General features: G+C 36.7%; 1 protein-coding gene across 5 annotated transcripts in view; it reads left to right on the plus strand.

The window, feature by feature from the left end:
- Nucleotides 1-16,082, plus strand: part of ZNF573 (zinc finger protein 573) — a 70,954-nt gene extending 54,872 nt beyond the window's left edge. For all 5 annotated transcript variants that reach the window (XM_063113207.1, XM_063113208.1, XM_063113210.1 and 2 more), the window contains one exon: nucleotides 11,639-16,082. In XM_063113207.1, the coding sequence (XP_062969277.1) occupies nucleotides 11,639-13,257 (1,619 nt within the window). In that variant the 3' untranslated portion in view covers nucleotides 13,258-16,082. The remainder of the gene's footprint in view (nucleotides 1-11,638) is intronic.
- Nucleotides 16,083-16,956: the final 874 nt, after the last annotated feature.

Raw genomic sequence — 16,956 nt, forward strand, 5'->3', positions numbered from 1 at the left:
GAGCATGGACACCTGGTGCTTCAGCCAGGCCAAGCCTAACACTGTGGGAGCAAAGAATGTGGCTTCATCTTCAGGGTGCACAACCACCAGGAGTGTCCAGCTTCTGGCTCCCAGCAGGCCTGCCCGCTCCCAACTCTTCATTTGTTCTGAGGAGTTCCAAACCCATAGGAAGCCCCATTCCAGGACCACCATCACCACACGCAGGAGACCCATCACTTCCATGCTGGGTTCCATTCCCATTCTTTCACCCCATTCCCACCCGTTCCTTCTAGATCAGTGATCTCATTAGTTTGTGGTTTATTCTTCCTGATTTAGTTTGCACAAACAAATTTACATGAACTTTAGCATACTTTCCATACAGAATTCCAATTTGCTGTTTTCGTTTAACATTGTAAACAAATTCTTCATCCATATGTATTTTTGTATTGTTGGAAGTGTAGCTTCAGAGTTTATTTCTAGAAGTGTCATTTCTGGTTCAGAAGGTCAATTGCATATGTATTTTTGTATGATATTGCCAAAATCACCTCTAGAATGGTTGGACAAGTTTGCATTTTCATTATCAGTGTATGAGAGTATTCCAGTAGCAGTGAGCATACCTATTGCTCAGATCTTGGATAAAAATTGTACTCCAAGGAAAACCTTAATAACAGAATCCATTATTGTACCTTTTAGTTTTCACCAATCTGATAGGTACGAAATGGTATCTCGGTACATTTTAATTTACATGTTCTTTATGAGTGAATGCAAATGTTTTTTCATGTTTAGGAGCTGTTTCTCTATATTTTGTGAATTGTTGCTTTGTGCCTTTTCTCCATTTTTCTTTTGATTTTTCAACCTTTGTACCTCAGTTTTTAAGTGTCTTTTTATATGCTAGGAATATTAACCTCTGTCTGATATGTATGTTGAAAATATTTCTCCCAGTTTCTCAGTTTTTTTGACTTTCATTATGACAATTTATTTATTTATTTATATAAAAAAAGTTTATTTAGCTCATAGATCTGAAGGCTGGGAAGTCCAAGAGCATGGTGCCAGCATCTGGCCAGGGTCTTCATGCTGCGCCATAACATGGTAGAAGTTATTACACAGAGCGAGGGAGTGTGTCAGTTCAGGACTTTTTTTTTAAATATAGTCAAATTCTTCAATCTTTTAATATCTCTGGATTTTGTGTCATAATCAGAAAGTATCTTAACATTAAGAATAATACATAGTTTTTCTTGTATTGCATGTATGGTTTCTTTTTGTTACATTTAAATCCCTAATACGTTTGGAGTTTATTCTTGTATATGGAATAAGATATGGATCTAATTTCATTTTTTTCCAAATGGATACCCCAGTTGTACCGATACCATTTATTAAAACGTTCATCTTTTCTCCAGTGATTTGAGATGCTGCCTTTATCATGTGATAAATTTCCATATATACTTGAGTCCATTTCTGGACTTTCTATTCTGTTGTACTCTTTTATTTGTGTATCCTCGCACCACTACCACACTGCTTTTATTATAGCTATGTTATAGTACTCTTTAATGTTTGTTAGGGCTAGTCCACCCTTTTAGCTTTTCAGTGTTTTTCTGCCTGTTTTTGGATGTTTCTTTTTCCATGTGAACTGAAGTATTAACTTTTTAAACTCCATCAAAAGGCTTGTTGGTATTTTATTTGAATTGGGCTAAGTTTAGAAATTAACTTAGGAAGAACTGAGGTCTTTATAATGTTGAGTGTTTCAGTCCAAGCGAGATGTTTCTCCATTTGTTTGAGGCTACTTTTGTCTTTCAGGAGTGTTTAAAATTTTCCTGAGATAGGTTTTGCACATTTCTTATTAATGTTATTCTTAACAGTCAATCTTGTTTTTTGCTGTTGTAAATCACATTTTCTCTACCATTTTGTTCTTTACCTAGTTATGGTTTTGATATAGGAAAACTCCTAAGTTTTTTAACAGATTTATTGATATATAATTTGCATAGCATAAAATTACTTTTTAAAAAAGTAATGAATATTTATCAGATTTAATAAGTATGATGGCTTCACTATCAAGTAGAAATAGTAAAAGAGTTTGATCAAACTATACTCAAAATGGTAGATTAATATCACACTAATTATTTCGCAAGCAATGTACACACAAAATAAGAATGAGGATAACAATGAACTTAAGAGAATACATATATAGCCAATGTTATTACCTGAAAAAAAAAAGATAATATGCTCTTTTAAAGATTTTGAAGTAACTTTTAATATTTACTGGAACATGGCATATTACATGACATTTCTCACAAATAAAGCTATCCCTACAGGACATGTGCTCCTACTGATGCAGTTTTTCTGACTCTTTAATAATGAAATTAATTTGTCTTGAAAGACCACTACAATGAACATGACTTTTACCTAAATTCACCAATTGGTAACATTTTATCATATCTACTTTATTTCTGTCTATCCATACCATACTTACTGGGGTATTTGAAATCATGTCTTGGACATCATGACTTGACCTCTAAATCATTCCACAAGCATCTCCTAAGGACGTTTCCACAAATAAAGATGTGTTTTTAAAAAATTTATATAAATATTTTTCACACAGAGGAAGTTTCTTTCTTTTATATAATTCCTAACATTTTTCCCAGCAATCATTCTTTCTGCATTTATTGACATCATCGTATGATTTTTTTTTTCTCCATTATTCTTTGCTATGTTGAATTCTATTTATTGACTAGCCCTGCACTCTAGAATTCAGTTTGGTCATGGTTTGTTGATATATTGTCTCTTTTCAATCTTTTTGGATTCGAATTTTTAATATTTTCTTTAGGTTTCATGAATGAGATTGGCCTGTAATCCTGCTTTCTTATTATCCTTTTTAAGGTTGGATGTAAGAGTTGCATTTGCTGTGCAAATGTGTTCAGGGAATGTATCCTTTTCCCTTCCTCTTGGAATGTTTCAAAAGACATGCCAGAAAAACCATCTGAGTCTTAATTTTCTGTAGTCAATTTTTTAAAAAACATATTCAAATTATGTAATACTTATAGAATTGCCCAAGTTTCTGTGTGTTGATTTTGCAGTTTTATTTTGCTATTTTTTGCAGTTTTATGCATTTCATCAAAGGTTTCATTTTTATCATAATGTCACCTTACTGTATTTGTGCAATGTGGAGAGCTGTTAGTACTCTTAGTATTTCTACATTGGATATTGTTGCATTCTCTTTTTTCTTTATCAATCTTGAGAAAAATGCATCAGTAACACTGATTTGAAATAAATATTTGCCATTGTGGATCTTTTGTGATATTTGTGGTCTCTATTTTATAATATTACTGGCCTTTTCTCTTTTCCTTCTAATTGTTTTTATTTATTTTGTTGCTATTTTTCTAGCTTCTTGTGTTGAATATATAAGTCATTAACTTTCAGGTTTTCTTCTTTTCTATGTGTATTTACATCAACTCTGTAAATTATTTTTCTACTTTAACTGCATCAAATACAAATGGATACAAATATATTATCATTTGGCTCAAAATAATTTCTATATTGAAATTTAGAAAATACTTTCTTAAATCCTGGGTTGCTTTTTTCTTCTTTTCCTCAGCTTTTTATTTTGAAAATTATCCAGTCAAGCAAGAATTTTATTTATTTATTTATTTAATTTTATCAATATACAATGTAGTAGATTTTCGTGTGTCCCTCTACTGATTCCTCCCTCCCCTCTATGTCAAGCAAGAATATTAAATATATATGTAGTTAATTACTCTTCACATAGATTTTACTTTGGTTATTAACATTTTGCCTTACTTTTTCTCTCTATATATGCACCTTTCTTGTTGGCCCACTTGATGGTAAGTAGCAGTTATTAAATTTCACCTCTTAACTATGTGTATCTCCTAAGAATAAAGACATTCTCCTTTACCGCGACGTTATTATTTTGGTAGTAATTCAGTCTTATCTATTATAGCATCCATTTTTAAATTTTTACACTCTTTCTAAAAATGCCATTTATAAAATTTTTTTCCAGGATACATTATATATTCATACATTGCATTTGAATGTTAGGCTTTTTATCTTGGTGTCATCCTATCACTTTTTCCTTATGATTTTGGCTTTTTTGAATTGTTTAATCCAGTTTTCTTGTGGAATGTCAGATTTCTAGATTTGTTGTTTTCCCCTCATGATTAGCAGTATTAAATATTTTTGCCAAGAATACTACAGAGGTGGTATGTAGTTATCTTTTTTCAAATAAATCCTTTATTTTGGAATAATTATAGATTTATGGAAGGTTACAAAGGTAACAGATTTTCTATATATGCCTCTCCCAATTTCCACCATTGTTAACATCTTACATCATTAAGATACATTTGTCAAAACCAAGAAACTGACATTTATTCTATTTGGATTTCACCAATTTTTCCATTTATTTCATCTTTCTATTTCAGGATCCATCTGATTTGGGATACCACATTGCATATATTGTCTTGTTTCCCAGTCTCTTCTGTTCTGGGACAGTTTTTTCAGTCTTTCCTTGTTTTTCATGACTTTGACTGTTTTGACAGACCCTGCCAGATATCCTGTAGATGTCTCGAAATCCAGGTTTGTTGTTTTCCTTGTAATTAGGCTGGAGATACAAGTTTTTAGAAAGACTGTAACAGAAGTGAAGTGCTGTTATCCATGTGACATCACTGGTGATGTTAACCTTTATCATTTTGCTAAGATAGTGTCTGCCAGGTTTCTTCACTCTAAAGTTACTAATTTTCGATTTCCATACTCGATTTTTTAGAAGCCGTTTATTAAGTGTAGCCCACCCTGGGGGCAGGTGTGCAGGAGTGGGAGGTAGGCTCTACAATCTATAGGGTATAATATCTAATATTATCTGGAATTCTTCTATAAGAATGATTCATTTCTTCCCATTTATTTATATCAGTGTGGACTCATGAATATTTATTTTATAGTTCATGTTATAATCAAATATTACATTATTTTGTTGCCCATTTCCAACTTTGGACATTGGTAGCTCTTTTAGGTTGATTCCTAAGTCCATTTAATATGCCCATCCTTTTGTTTTTTGAGGACTCCTCTCCTGGTACTACTTTCAGGTTCATCTTGTTTTCTCCCTTTGCTCAGCCATTTCTCCCAGGAGCCCAGGTTCCCTTTATTGGAAAATGGTATTTAGAAACCAAGATCTGTTTGCTCATTGTACTCATTGCTACTGGAGTGTCATTCCTTGTATGCCCTGTCAAAGACTACCTAGGTAATAAATGTATGCATACTCACCCATGTACACCTGTATATATCTAGAATTGGTTTTCTGTCTATCTATCTGTATCTGTATTAAGCTAAACATGAGTTCATACTGATGCCTCTGACTTTTTTTTTCATTGAAACATAATTGATTATACATATCTGTGGAGTCCAGAGTTGAATATCAATGCCTGTGTACAATGCGTGATGATCAAATCATGATAATTAACATATTCATCATTACAAAATGTAATCATTCTTTGTGTCCATTAACCAATTTCTCAATAACACTCCACCCCTTTCCCATGTCTAGCAAAGTTCGATGTATTATTGTGATAGTTGTCTTTCTTTCTTTCTTACTAATTTATTTATTTTTTAGCTCCCACTTAATGAGTGAGGACGTATTTCCCTTTCTATGCCCGGCTTATTTCACTTAACGTAATTTTTTCCAATATCATCCATCCTGCTACAAATGGCAGAATTTCTTTCTTTATGGCTGAGTGGTATTTCATTGTGCATGCATATCACATTTTCTTTACCCAGTTGCCCATCAGTGGACATTTAGGATAGTTCCATATCTCTGCTATTGTAAATAGAGCTGTGATAAAAATGGGAGTGTAGGTATCCCATCAACATCATGATTTCCATTCATTTTGGTATGTACCCAGTAGTGAGATTGCTGGATTGTGTGATAATTCTATCTGTAGTTGTTTGAGAAACCTCCATACTGTTTTCCATAATGGCTGCACCAATTTACAATCCGACAGTTTATAAGGATTCCCCTTTCTCCTCATCCTCACCAGCATTTGTTATTCTCTTTTTGATAATAGCCAGTCTAACTGGGGTGAGATGATATCTTAATGCAGTTTTGATTTGCATTTCCCCAATGATTAGTAATGATGAGCATTTTTTCATATACCTGTTAGCCATTTGTACGTCTTCTTTTGAGAAATGTTTATTCAGCTCCTTTGCCCATTTTTTAGTTGATTATTTGTTTTTTTACTATTAAGTTGTTTGAGTTCCTTGTATACTCTGGATATTAACCCCTTGTCAAAAGTATAGTTTGCAAATATTTTCTCCCATTCTGTAGGTTGTCTTGTTGATTGTTTCCTTTGCTGTACAAAAGCTTTCTGGTTTGATATAATCCCATTTGTCTATTTTTTTCTTTTGTTGCCTGTGCTTTTGAGGTCTTATTCATAAAGTCTTTGCCCAGTCCTATGTCCTGAAGTGTTTCCCCTGTGTTTTCTTCTAGAAGTTTTATAGTTTCAGGTCTTATCTTAAGTCTTTAATCAATTTTGAGTTGATTTTGGTATATGGCGAGAGGTACAGGTCTAGTTTCATTCTTCTACACATGGATATCCAGTTTTTCCAGCACCATTTATTGAAGATGCTGCCCCTTACCCAATGTATGTTCTTGGCTGCCTTTGTCAAAGATCAGTTTGCTGTAAGTACATGGGTTGATTTCTGAGTTCTCTATTTTATTCCATTGGCCTGTGTGTCTGTTTTATGCCAGTACCATGCTGTTTTGGTTACTGTAGCTTTGTAGTATAATTTAAAGTCAGGTAGTGTAATGCCTCCAGCTTTATTTATTTATTTTGCTTAGGATTGCTTTGGCTATTCTGGGTCTTTCATTGTTCCACATGAGTGTTAGGATTATTTTTCTATTTCTGTGAAGAATGTCATTGGTATTTTGATGGGGATGCATTGAATCTGTAGATCACTTTGGGTAGTGTGGAAATTTTCACAATGTTAATTCTTCCAATCCATGAACATGGATGTCTTTCCATCTTTTTGTGTCCTCTTTAATTTCTTTCAGCATTGCTTTATAGTTCTCACTGTAGAGATCTTTCGCCTTCTTGGTTAAATTTATTCCTAGATATTTTATTTTTTTGGTAGCTATTATAAATGGGCTTGCTTTCTTGATTTCTTTTTCTGCTTGTTTGTTGTTGGTGTATAAAAACACTACTGATTTTTGTGTATTGATTTTGTATCCTGCAACTCTACTGAATTTGTTTATCAGCCTTAAGAGCTTTTTGGTAAAGTCTTTAGGGCTGGCCCTGGCAACAGTCCCGTGCCACATCGCTGCGCCAGGTTGCCCACACCCATTTACATGTGGCATGCTATGCCCTGGGAACTGGCAGTCAACTACAGTGAAGGTACCACCCTCAGAACAGACGGGGTCAGTGCCCACACTTTACAAAGTCAGACAGCCACCTATTCAGGGTCTATAGCCCCTGCTGGCAACCTCACCTTCTTTGGAAGACACCCTTGCAATTCTTGCAGCCATGAAGAAGTAGTGGAGGACTCATACACCTCTATTGGGGACAGACAAATGCCTGCCTAACCAGTGAGCCAGGACAGGGCTGCTCACTCCAGCAGGGGGATTCCAGAGGGATCTGACAACTCTTGTAGGCATAGCAGCTTACCCACAGCTTGAGATATTTTGTGGGGCAGCCCACCCCAGCTGAGGACATCCAGAGTGTCCCAGTAATGCTCTTAGGGTCACAGGTGCCTGTCTTCAACCACAGTGGCCTCACCCAGAGTAGCCACTCCAGCCAAATAGCTTCAGAGGGCCCAGCATCCCTCTTGTGGGTGAAGGGTCTCATCCAAAACTGCTAACACTTTGCCCAGAGTGCCTCACTTCAACAGTGGTGATGCAGATCATCCTAGTGTTCCTCCTGAGAGTACAGGGCCCCCCACACAATCCCAGTGTTCCCACTCAGTGTCACCCACTTCAACAGTGAAGTTACAGAGTACCTCAATGGGTTACAGGGCTCTGCCCAGTGCCCCAGTGACACCATTGAGTCACCCACTCTAGCTGAGGGGCTGCTGAGGTCCTCAAAACCTAAGGTCCTAATCCCAATCCCGAGAAATCTCATCCAGCATCATTAGCAAGTTCACTTAGGGTCACCCACCTCAGCCATAGAGTGATAGGGGCATCCAGGTGCTTCTCCCAAGAGCTTGAGATCTTACCCAGGACCTCAGCAACCCAAAACAGTGTCACTCACTTCAGCAAGGACCTACTGAGTGCCCCCGTGCTTAGGCCACAGAGGCTCTCACAGTTATCTCTGACTCTGAATACTGTCAAAGTAACCACGCAGAGACTACACTACTGTGTCTCCCTGGAACCAAAACTAAAACACTCTACCCAACAGTTAATATAAAACACATCTACAGGAGGGAGTCTCTCTCCTCAAAAGCCACTTCTGAGTATTAGAAGAAGCAGCTGCTCAGCCAGATGCCCAGACATCAGTGTGGGGATACTAGAAGTACAGCTCTCATCCAGTACTCACAAGGTGCATTCTAGCCTTTTTGTCTTGTTTACCCATAATTTTTTCTCTGACAGTGAGAAAACTGGCCCCCACCGTCTGCCATTCATTTGTTTACTCCTTCAACCCCAGAGTACATGTAACACATTTCAGAATTGTTAACCTGTACCCCCATGAGAAGCAAATTTACTAGCTTGAGTTGTGGTTGTGTATAGTTCCTATTGTTTATAGCCTTATTATTTTGTCAAAATGTCATTTTTAAAAGTTTGTAATTGTTATTTTGTATCACAGTATATTGATCACCTTTAACATTAATTTCCAAATATATGTTGATTGCTAAGTTGTCTTTGTAATATTGACTTCTAGCTTAATTCTTTTGTGGTCATACTTATACTGATCCTTTAAAATATCTTAGGACTTTATATTGGGACTAATTATATCTATGAAGTTCTGGATTCTTATTGGTTACATGTTTCACTCAGACATTGGATTGCGTTGATAATTTGGTTTCTTTGTTTCATGCCTTGTTAATAGATTAGTGTAAAACTAATGGTCTTTATTAAGAAATTCTCATGTATTATGCATTGTAGGTAACTCTAAAATAGAGACAGGTAAAAATATTTTCAAAAAGTTAAAATCTCATATTCCTACCATTTTAACACCTTTGTACACATGCATACACACATGGATATGCACGGTTTTTTGTTTGTTTGTTTTTTAAATAAAAGTGACACTGTACCCTTACTGTTTTATATATAACCTGATTGTCCTTGTCAATAAATTTTCTATTTTCTATTTCCATTTTAATTTTATTGCTTCTCCAAAACCCAAACCATATTTGCATTACCCCATTTAGCCTAATTCATTTTGTTCTAATCAGTATCCAGGTGCAAGAGTGTCCTCACTCTGACACATTCCCTTTATTTATGACATTAATGTTGTGAAGCAACAAAGTCACGTATATTGTAAAATTTATCATCTTCTGAATTTGTCTCAATACTGTTTCATGGAATAATTTAGCTTATTGTCTAGCCTTTGTATTCTTGTAAGTTGGAAATTATTTTAATCTTGGGAAAGTCACATTAAACATTTGTGGCTGGGCCGGCCCCATGGCTCACTCGGGAGAGTGCGGTGCTGGTAGCTCCGAGGCTGTGGGTTCGGATCCTATATAGGGATGGCCGGTGTGCTCACTGGCTGAGCGTGGTGCAGACCACACCATGCCAAGGGTTGTGATCCCCTTACCAGTCAAAAAAAAAAAAAAAAACATTTGTGGCTAAAGTACATACATTTATGAAGTACCAATAGGTGATTCTGTGTACTCAACCAAAAGACAAATAATATATATTGGATCGTACCATTAATTTTGGCACATGACCACTCAATTAGGATGTCAATCTGATTCCTCCATTGTTCTGTTATATTTTTCCTGTTACAACTGAAAAGAAATCTCTCTTATCTTTTTTTTGGCATAATAGCAACATTCAGTTTTGTTTTATTCTTACAATATGAACAACACTGTTTATACTTATCTTAATAAGATTGGGAATTGCAAGACGGTTTTTAAAAATTCTGTTATGATTTCTACAGTTTTTTGATGACATGCTCAACTGGGGCTATTTGGTTACTTTGTAATATAATTCTGTTAGAAAGGGCTGGAAAAATATGTGTACCTTCTTGGTGTATGTGTACGGCATCGTCAGTCTTTACATTTAAGTCACATTTTTGTGGGCCTCCATCCTGCTTCTGCTAGTTGTCCACAGTATTTATTGACCTAGCATTTGTTTAATAGAGACGCTTTATTTTTCTAGATGGAGTGCTTTTTGTTTTCTGGTATTGTTATTTTCAATGTTATTTTTGAGGTCGGAGAATGTTTATATTACTTCACCTGTTTTACACATGCCACGATCGAGTTGTAGAAAAATGCTCTTTGCCTTTGACTCCTGCTGCCTTCATTCGGCACTGATATTCCTTAGTCTTTTCCTGCATCTGGATTGCCATCTTCTAGCCTTTAAAAGGACTATATGTCCTTTTAAAATATAGTTCCAGGCATCTGGAATGCCAGAACCTTCCTCCATACTATAGTTCCCTTATTCTCTTTCTACAAATGGAAAGAATTTCTTAAGATTTTCATTCAAGTTTATATCTGTGAATTGTCTGATGAAAAAGCATTAGAATACTTATCTGGGAAAGTACAAGAACGGTTGGCCTTGACAGTAAGGGAAAGGAAGAAAGAAAGTGGGGAAGGATATGAAGCAACACAAATTAAACTGAACTGAAGTAAGTATAATAAATTATTTAGCTCCTATAATATGCCAAGACTTTGTAGTTGAGTGATGAAATCATGGAGGATTCTGTCTGGTCTTGGAGAATTATAGGGAAATATAAATAAAAAGAACACCAAATAAGAAAATGAATGACATCCTAACTGAAAACAAGGGAATGAAATGCTAGAATATTAAAAAGAGACATGGACATACTTAGAGTTAGCATATACAGTCTTTCTAAAGAGAGAATATCTATTACAAAACCTAAAGGATGAGAAGGATCCTGCTTACAAAGTACCTAGGTCTGAAGATTCTTGGAAGATTAAACAGTCTATGAAAAGCATTAGTGATGGGGAAAGTTGTACTATATTTTAGGTGCTGAAAAGGGAGAATGTGATAGAAGACAGGAAGCAAAGGGGTCGTTGTTTTGACGTGAAGCCTTATAGGTAAGCCCTGCTGTCCTTGGAAAGGTGTTTGGGTTTTATTTTAAGAATAAAGAGAAATCACCAGAGAAACTTAAAAGGTGAATTCTTAAACACTGATCTGCATCTAAATCAGTGAGAGAAAGGTTCAAAATAAAGATGCCCAGGTTTTTCTACTCTTAATTGTAATTCAAGTGGTCTCTGACAATGCCAAGGTATTAGATTTGTAACAAGCTTGTCCAGGTTTCTGATCCACACTTAAATGTTACCTATTTCATTAATCAGTAACTTCACTATCGTGCATTAATGCTTGTCCATCTCTGGACTCCTCTTGGCCTTTTTCAAATCTCATAGCCATAATTCAGAATACTATAAGCCATTCACTTATTGTGAGTGTTGCTTCTTATTTCTTTCATAGAAGTTTTATGTTCTCTGGTATAGAAATACGATTTCTTTTCTTCTTTTGTTTCAGATTTGGATTTACAGTATGAGATAATCAGCTATGTAGAAATGCCCACATATGAAAAACATGTATCTTCTACACGACATGAGAACATAAGTAACAGAGAGAAACTCTATGACTGTAAGAAATGTCAGAAGAACTTTCGTAGTGGCTATCAACTTACTCTACATCAAAGATTTCATACTGGTGAGAAACCCTATGAATGTGCAGAATGTGGGAAGAACTTTAAAAGTGGCTATCAACTTACTGTACATCAGAGACTTCATACTGGTGAGAAAACCTATGAATGTAGGGAATGTGGGAAGGCCTTTATTTATGCCTCGCACATCGTTCAACACGAGAGAATTCACACTGGTGGGAAGCCTTATGGATGTCTGGAATGTGGGAAGGCCTTTAGTCAAGGTGGACACCTTAGAATTCATCAGAGAATTCATACTGGTGAAAAACCCTATATATGTGAGGAATGTGGGAAGGCTTTTAGTAGGCGCTCAAATCTTGTTGAACATGGGCAAATTCATACTGGTGAGAAACCATATGTATGTGAGAAATGTGGAAAGTCCTTTAGAAGAGGTCATCAACTTAGTGTACATCGAAGTGTTCATACTGGTAAAAAGCCATATGAATGCAAAGAATGTGGGAAGGGCTATACCACTGCCTCATACCTTATTCTGCATCAGAGAATTCATAAAGGTGGGAAACCATATGAATGTAAGGAGTGTAAAAAAACCTTTACTTTATATAGAAATCTTACTCGACATCAGAATATTCATACCGGTGAGAAACTTTATGAATGTAGGCAGTGTGGGAAGGCCTATACTACTGGTTCAAAACTTGTTCAACATCAGAAAACTCATACTGGTGAAAAACCCTATGAATGTAAGGAATGTGGAAAGGCCTTTAGCTTGTATGGATACCTTAATCAACATCAGAAAATTCATATTGGTGTGAAATGCTTTGAATGTAAGGAGTGTAAGAAAACCTTTACTTTGTATAGAAATCTTACTCGACACCAGAGTATTCATACTGGTAAGAAACTTTTTGAATGTCAGGAATGTGGGAAGGTCTATAGTACTGGCTCAAACCTTGTTCAACATCAGAAAACTCATACTGGTGAGAAACCCTTTGAATGTAAGGAATGTGGAAAGACCTTTAGCTTGCATGGATATCTCAATCAACATCAGAAAATTCATACTGGTGTGAAGCCCTATGAATGTAAAGTATGTAGTAAAACTTTTACTTTCTATAGGAATCTTACTCTACATCAAAGTATTCATACTGATGAGAAACCTTTTGAATGTAAGGATTGTGGGAAGGCTTTCAGACGTAGTTCACACCTTACTGCACATCAGAGTATTCATGCTGATAAAAAACCTTATGAATGTAAAGAATGTGGGAAGGCCTTTAAAATGTATGGATACCTTACACAACATCAGAAAATTCACACTGGTGGAAAACCTTATGAATGTAAGGAATGTGGGAAGGCCTTTAGTCGTGCTTCAAACCTTGTTCAACATGAGAGAATTCATACTGGTGAGAAACCCTATGTGTGTAAGCAGTGTGGGAAGGCCTTCAGATATGGTGCAGCCCTTAAAGCACATCAGGGAATTCATATGAGTGTAAAAGTCTAAGAAGATAAGGAATGCGAGAATGCCTTTAGGCATGGCCAAACTTTTTCAACATCAGACAATTCACATTGGTGAGAAATTATTGAATATTAGTCACACAGGTATTTATAATGCAGTTATGAATTAGACAGCATACAATGTCAGCCCTGTTTTAATGGAAATTCTGATTATTGAATGGAAAATTAAGAAAAAAATGGGAATCCCAACTTCTTCATGCCTGCAACATCCATGGCATGGAATTTTTTACCAAATTTATTAATTGGATGACTAAAAGCCTACCATACTAGATATCAGTGGCTCTGTTACAAATTACCCCAAATCTTAATGTCTTACCACAACAGTAAACGTCTCTCACAGGGTCAGAAATTCAGGAGCAGCTTGGCTGAGCGCTTCTGGACTGGGTTTTTCTTGACATTGCAGTCATCTGAAGGCCTGACTGGGGCTGAAGGATCTGCTCCCTAGGTGGCTCTCTCACACCAGCTGCTGGCTTAGTGAGAGTGCCAAGGAAAACCATCCTCGTCCACAGTGGACTTGATTTAGATAAGGAAATCCTGGACTGAGAGTTGGTGCTATAAATGCATGAGACTTTGGGGGCTTCTTGAGAGTATTTTGTGTGTGGTACGAGTGTAAACAGTTTGTACTCAGAGTGCCAATGGTGGTGTTTTTAAAATGTGTTCGCAAATTCTTTGAAACTCTACCCTTCAAAACTGAAGCCTAATTCTCCTCCCTTTGAATGTGGGCTGAACCTAGTCACTTGCCTCTATGAATGACCCTTCGGGATAACTTTCTCCTGTTGCTCACACTGACTTGCTCATTTACTCTCACTTGCTCAGCTCCCCTGGGCTTCTGTGAAGGCTGCTGACAGGCCATTTTCTAGAAATATCATTGAATGGCGATTCTCTTACGTGTGACATTAGATCTTTCTGAGGTCTTAACAGAGGTGTTTTTTTTGTTGTTGTTCATTTGTTGTTGTTGTTGTGAGTTGTTGTGGTCATAGTTGACTGAAGTACCCACCTGCTTCCTATCTGAAATAATTATCATGTTAATGTTGAGACCGTGCTTCCTAGCTTCCCATGGGCTGTCCCCAGCCAGTTTTCTGAGCACAGCAGAAGTATTAATGCAGGTCAGTTCTTAAGAGGTCCAGATTCCTCAAGTGGGAAACTTGAGATCTACTCCCCATCAGCCAGGCTTAAACTATCTCCAAACCGCACTACATTTTTATAGTTTTCTACACAATCTCTCTTCACCCCGCTCCTTCAGTTATCAGTCTTGCATCATGGCCTGAAGGCTTTCACTACCTTCCCTGGTTCTCTTCTTTTTCCTTCATAGTTAGTTACCCCAGTATCCTTTATGCATTTGATCCTGTCTTGATTTTTGCTTTTTGGAGGATCAACACATACCCTCAGCTTACCTTTAGACTATGTTTTCCTAACAGTGCCCTGGGTTTTATCTTTGTCCAGAGACCATTTCTGAAAATAGCATCACTTGCCTTCTGGAGAGCCTGGGAATTTCTAAAACCAAGTCCTAATTCACCTCTGTTTAAATATCCTTCCTTAGCTTATCTCACTACTTGCACTTCAAGCAGAAAGAAGCTAGGTGGTACCTTCAACATCTGACTTGGAAGTCTTGTTAGTTAAATTACCCATTTGTTTAAGTATTATTTTCTACTTTTCACATTGTCACATGCAATGATGTTGCTAAACTTTCTGCTGCTCCATAACAGGAATCCTCTTTCTCCCATTCTATAGTAACATTTTTTAGTTTTCTTTAAGCTGTTACTAGTAGTCTCCTCAAAAACCTCCAGGTATCTGCCAACAGTATCTTCAAGGCCTTTCCAGTTTCCACACACTTTGTGGTCCTAAGACCCCTCTGACATTTTTAGCTTTTATTTCTTTCCTTTTTTTTTCTTTCTGACCGCTAAGGGAATCGCAACCCTCGGCACAGTGTGGTCTGCACCACGCTCAGCCAGTGAGCACACCGGCCATCCCTATATAGGATCCGAACCCGTGGCCTCGGCGCTATGAGTGCCGCACTCTCCCATTTGAGCCACAGGGCCAGCCCTTAGCTTTTATTTCAATAGCATCCCTTGTCTAGGTACCAAAATCTGTTAGTTATCTCATGCTACATTCTAAAATGTCTGGAAAGTTAGTGGCTTACAATGCCAGTAAATGTTTTTCTCACAGTTTTTGTGAGTCAGTAATTTGGGAGCAGCAAAGCTGGACAGTTTTGGATCCAGGGGTTTCAAGAGGTTACATTTATATAAAGATTTGACAAACTGGGGAATATGCTTTCAAAGATGGCTTAGTTATGTAGCTGGTAAGTTTATAGTGGCAAGTTGTTTCCTCTCCAGTAAGGCATCTCCATATTCTGCTTGAGTGTACTTATGATGTGACAGTTGGCTTTTCTCAGATGTGGTCCTTTTTATAATCTCACTTTGGAAGTCAGTTCTGCCATGTTCTATCCATTAACAATGAGTCACTAAGTCTTGCCCACATTCAGCAGGAGAGGAATTGGGCTTCATCTTTTGAAGAGGAATGTCAAAACATTTGCTAACATTTTTAAGTTACTACACCTTCCAACACCATGCAATCATTGTCAAACTTTCAGAAACTAGTGCTAGTAAACAAACTTCTTGATGTCATGTGTGCAGTAATGCTTCTCACCATACCACACGCCTTACCTGTGATTACTGCTATTCTGCCACCTCCCTCCCTGTGTGTCCTTGGCCAACATATTTATTATCTGTGGGCATCATTTGTAAAATGCTAATCAAGAACCTACATGGTAGTCCTGTTATGGGGATTGATTGAAACAGTGAGTATGAAAACCTTGGATGATTATCTGGCATATGGCCTTATGCTCAATAAATATGAGCCGTTATTGTTGTTGTCATTATTTGTGTTGCTGATAGTTAATTTTTATAAAAGATTCTAATGGTGAAATTAATTTAGGACAGCTTCTTAAAGCCATTCATCTATTATTAAATTTTACAAAATGTATTAATTTTGGAAACAAAGTATATGATTTAGTGTATATGAAGTTTTTGTTGGTGGTCAACAAATCATATTCTCCGTTCACAGCTTAAGATGAAACAGGAATTAATAGGATAGCAAAAAGTAAATTGTCCTCTTGGAGATTTTTTCTAAATTCATAATGTATATTTTTATTTAACATACAGAAAAATTGAAAGAATTGTATAGTGACCCAACATATATGTTTACATTCATGTTAATTGCTTTATCTCATTTCAACTCTTTAGATCTGTTTATCTGAATTATTTTTGTATGATTTGAGAGTAAGGTGTAGATATCATGGCACTTCAACCATAAATTATCGGAGTTATTTTTGTATCATTTGAGAGTAAGTTGTAGATATCATGGCACTTTACCTGTTGCTTTGTGTTGCTTCACCCCCCACGGATTTGTCACCCCACTTCCCCTGGGTGACGGAGATGCAAAGGATTACTCAAAGCCCATCTCCTCTGAGCAGTGAGAGGCCCCGAAGTGGTTAATCTCCTGCCAGAACCCTCAAGAGTGAGGCATTCCTTCCTTGGGAAATTAATGCCGAATTGGGGTTCTCTTCCTGCATTTATTTTCCAGACCAGGAAGTTACAGGAAGAGAACATAGGTGGGGTTATAGTTTAACAATATAGGCTGGTAACTTTCAGTGAAACAAGTCAGATGACATTCCAGTAAGGCAATT

The sequence above is a fragment of the Cynocephalus volans genome, chromosome 10, assembly GCF_027409185.1.
Source record: "Cynocephalus volans isolate mCynVol1 chromosome 10, mCynVol1.pri, whole genome shotgun sequence".
Classification (NCBI taxonomy): domain Eukaryota; kingdom Metazoa; phylum Chordata; class Mammalia; order Dermoptera; family Cynocephalidae; genus Cynocephalus; species Cynocephalus volans.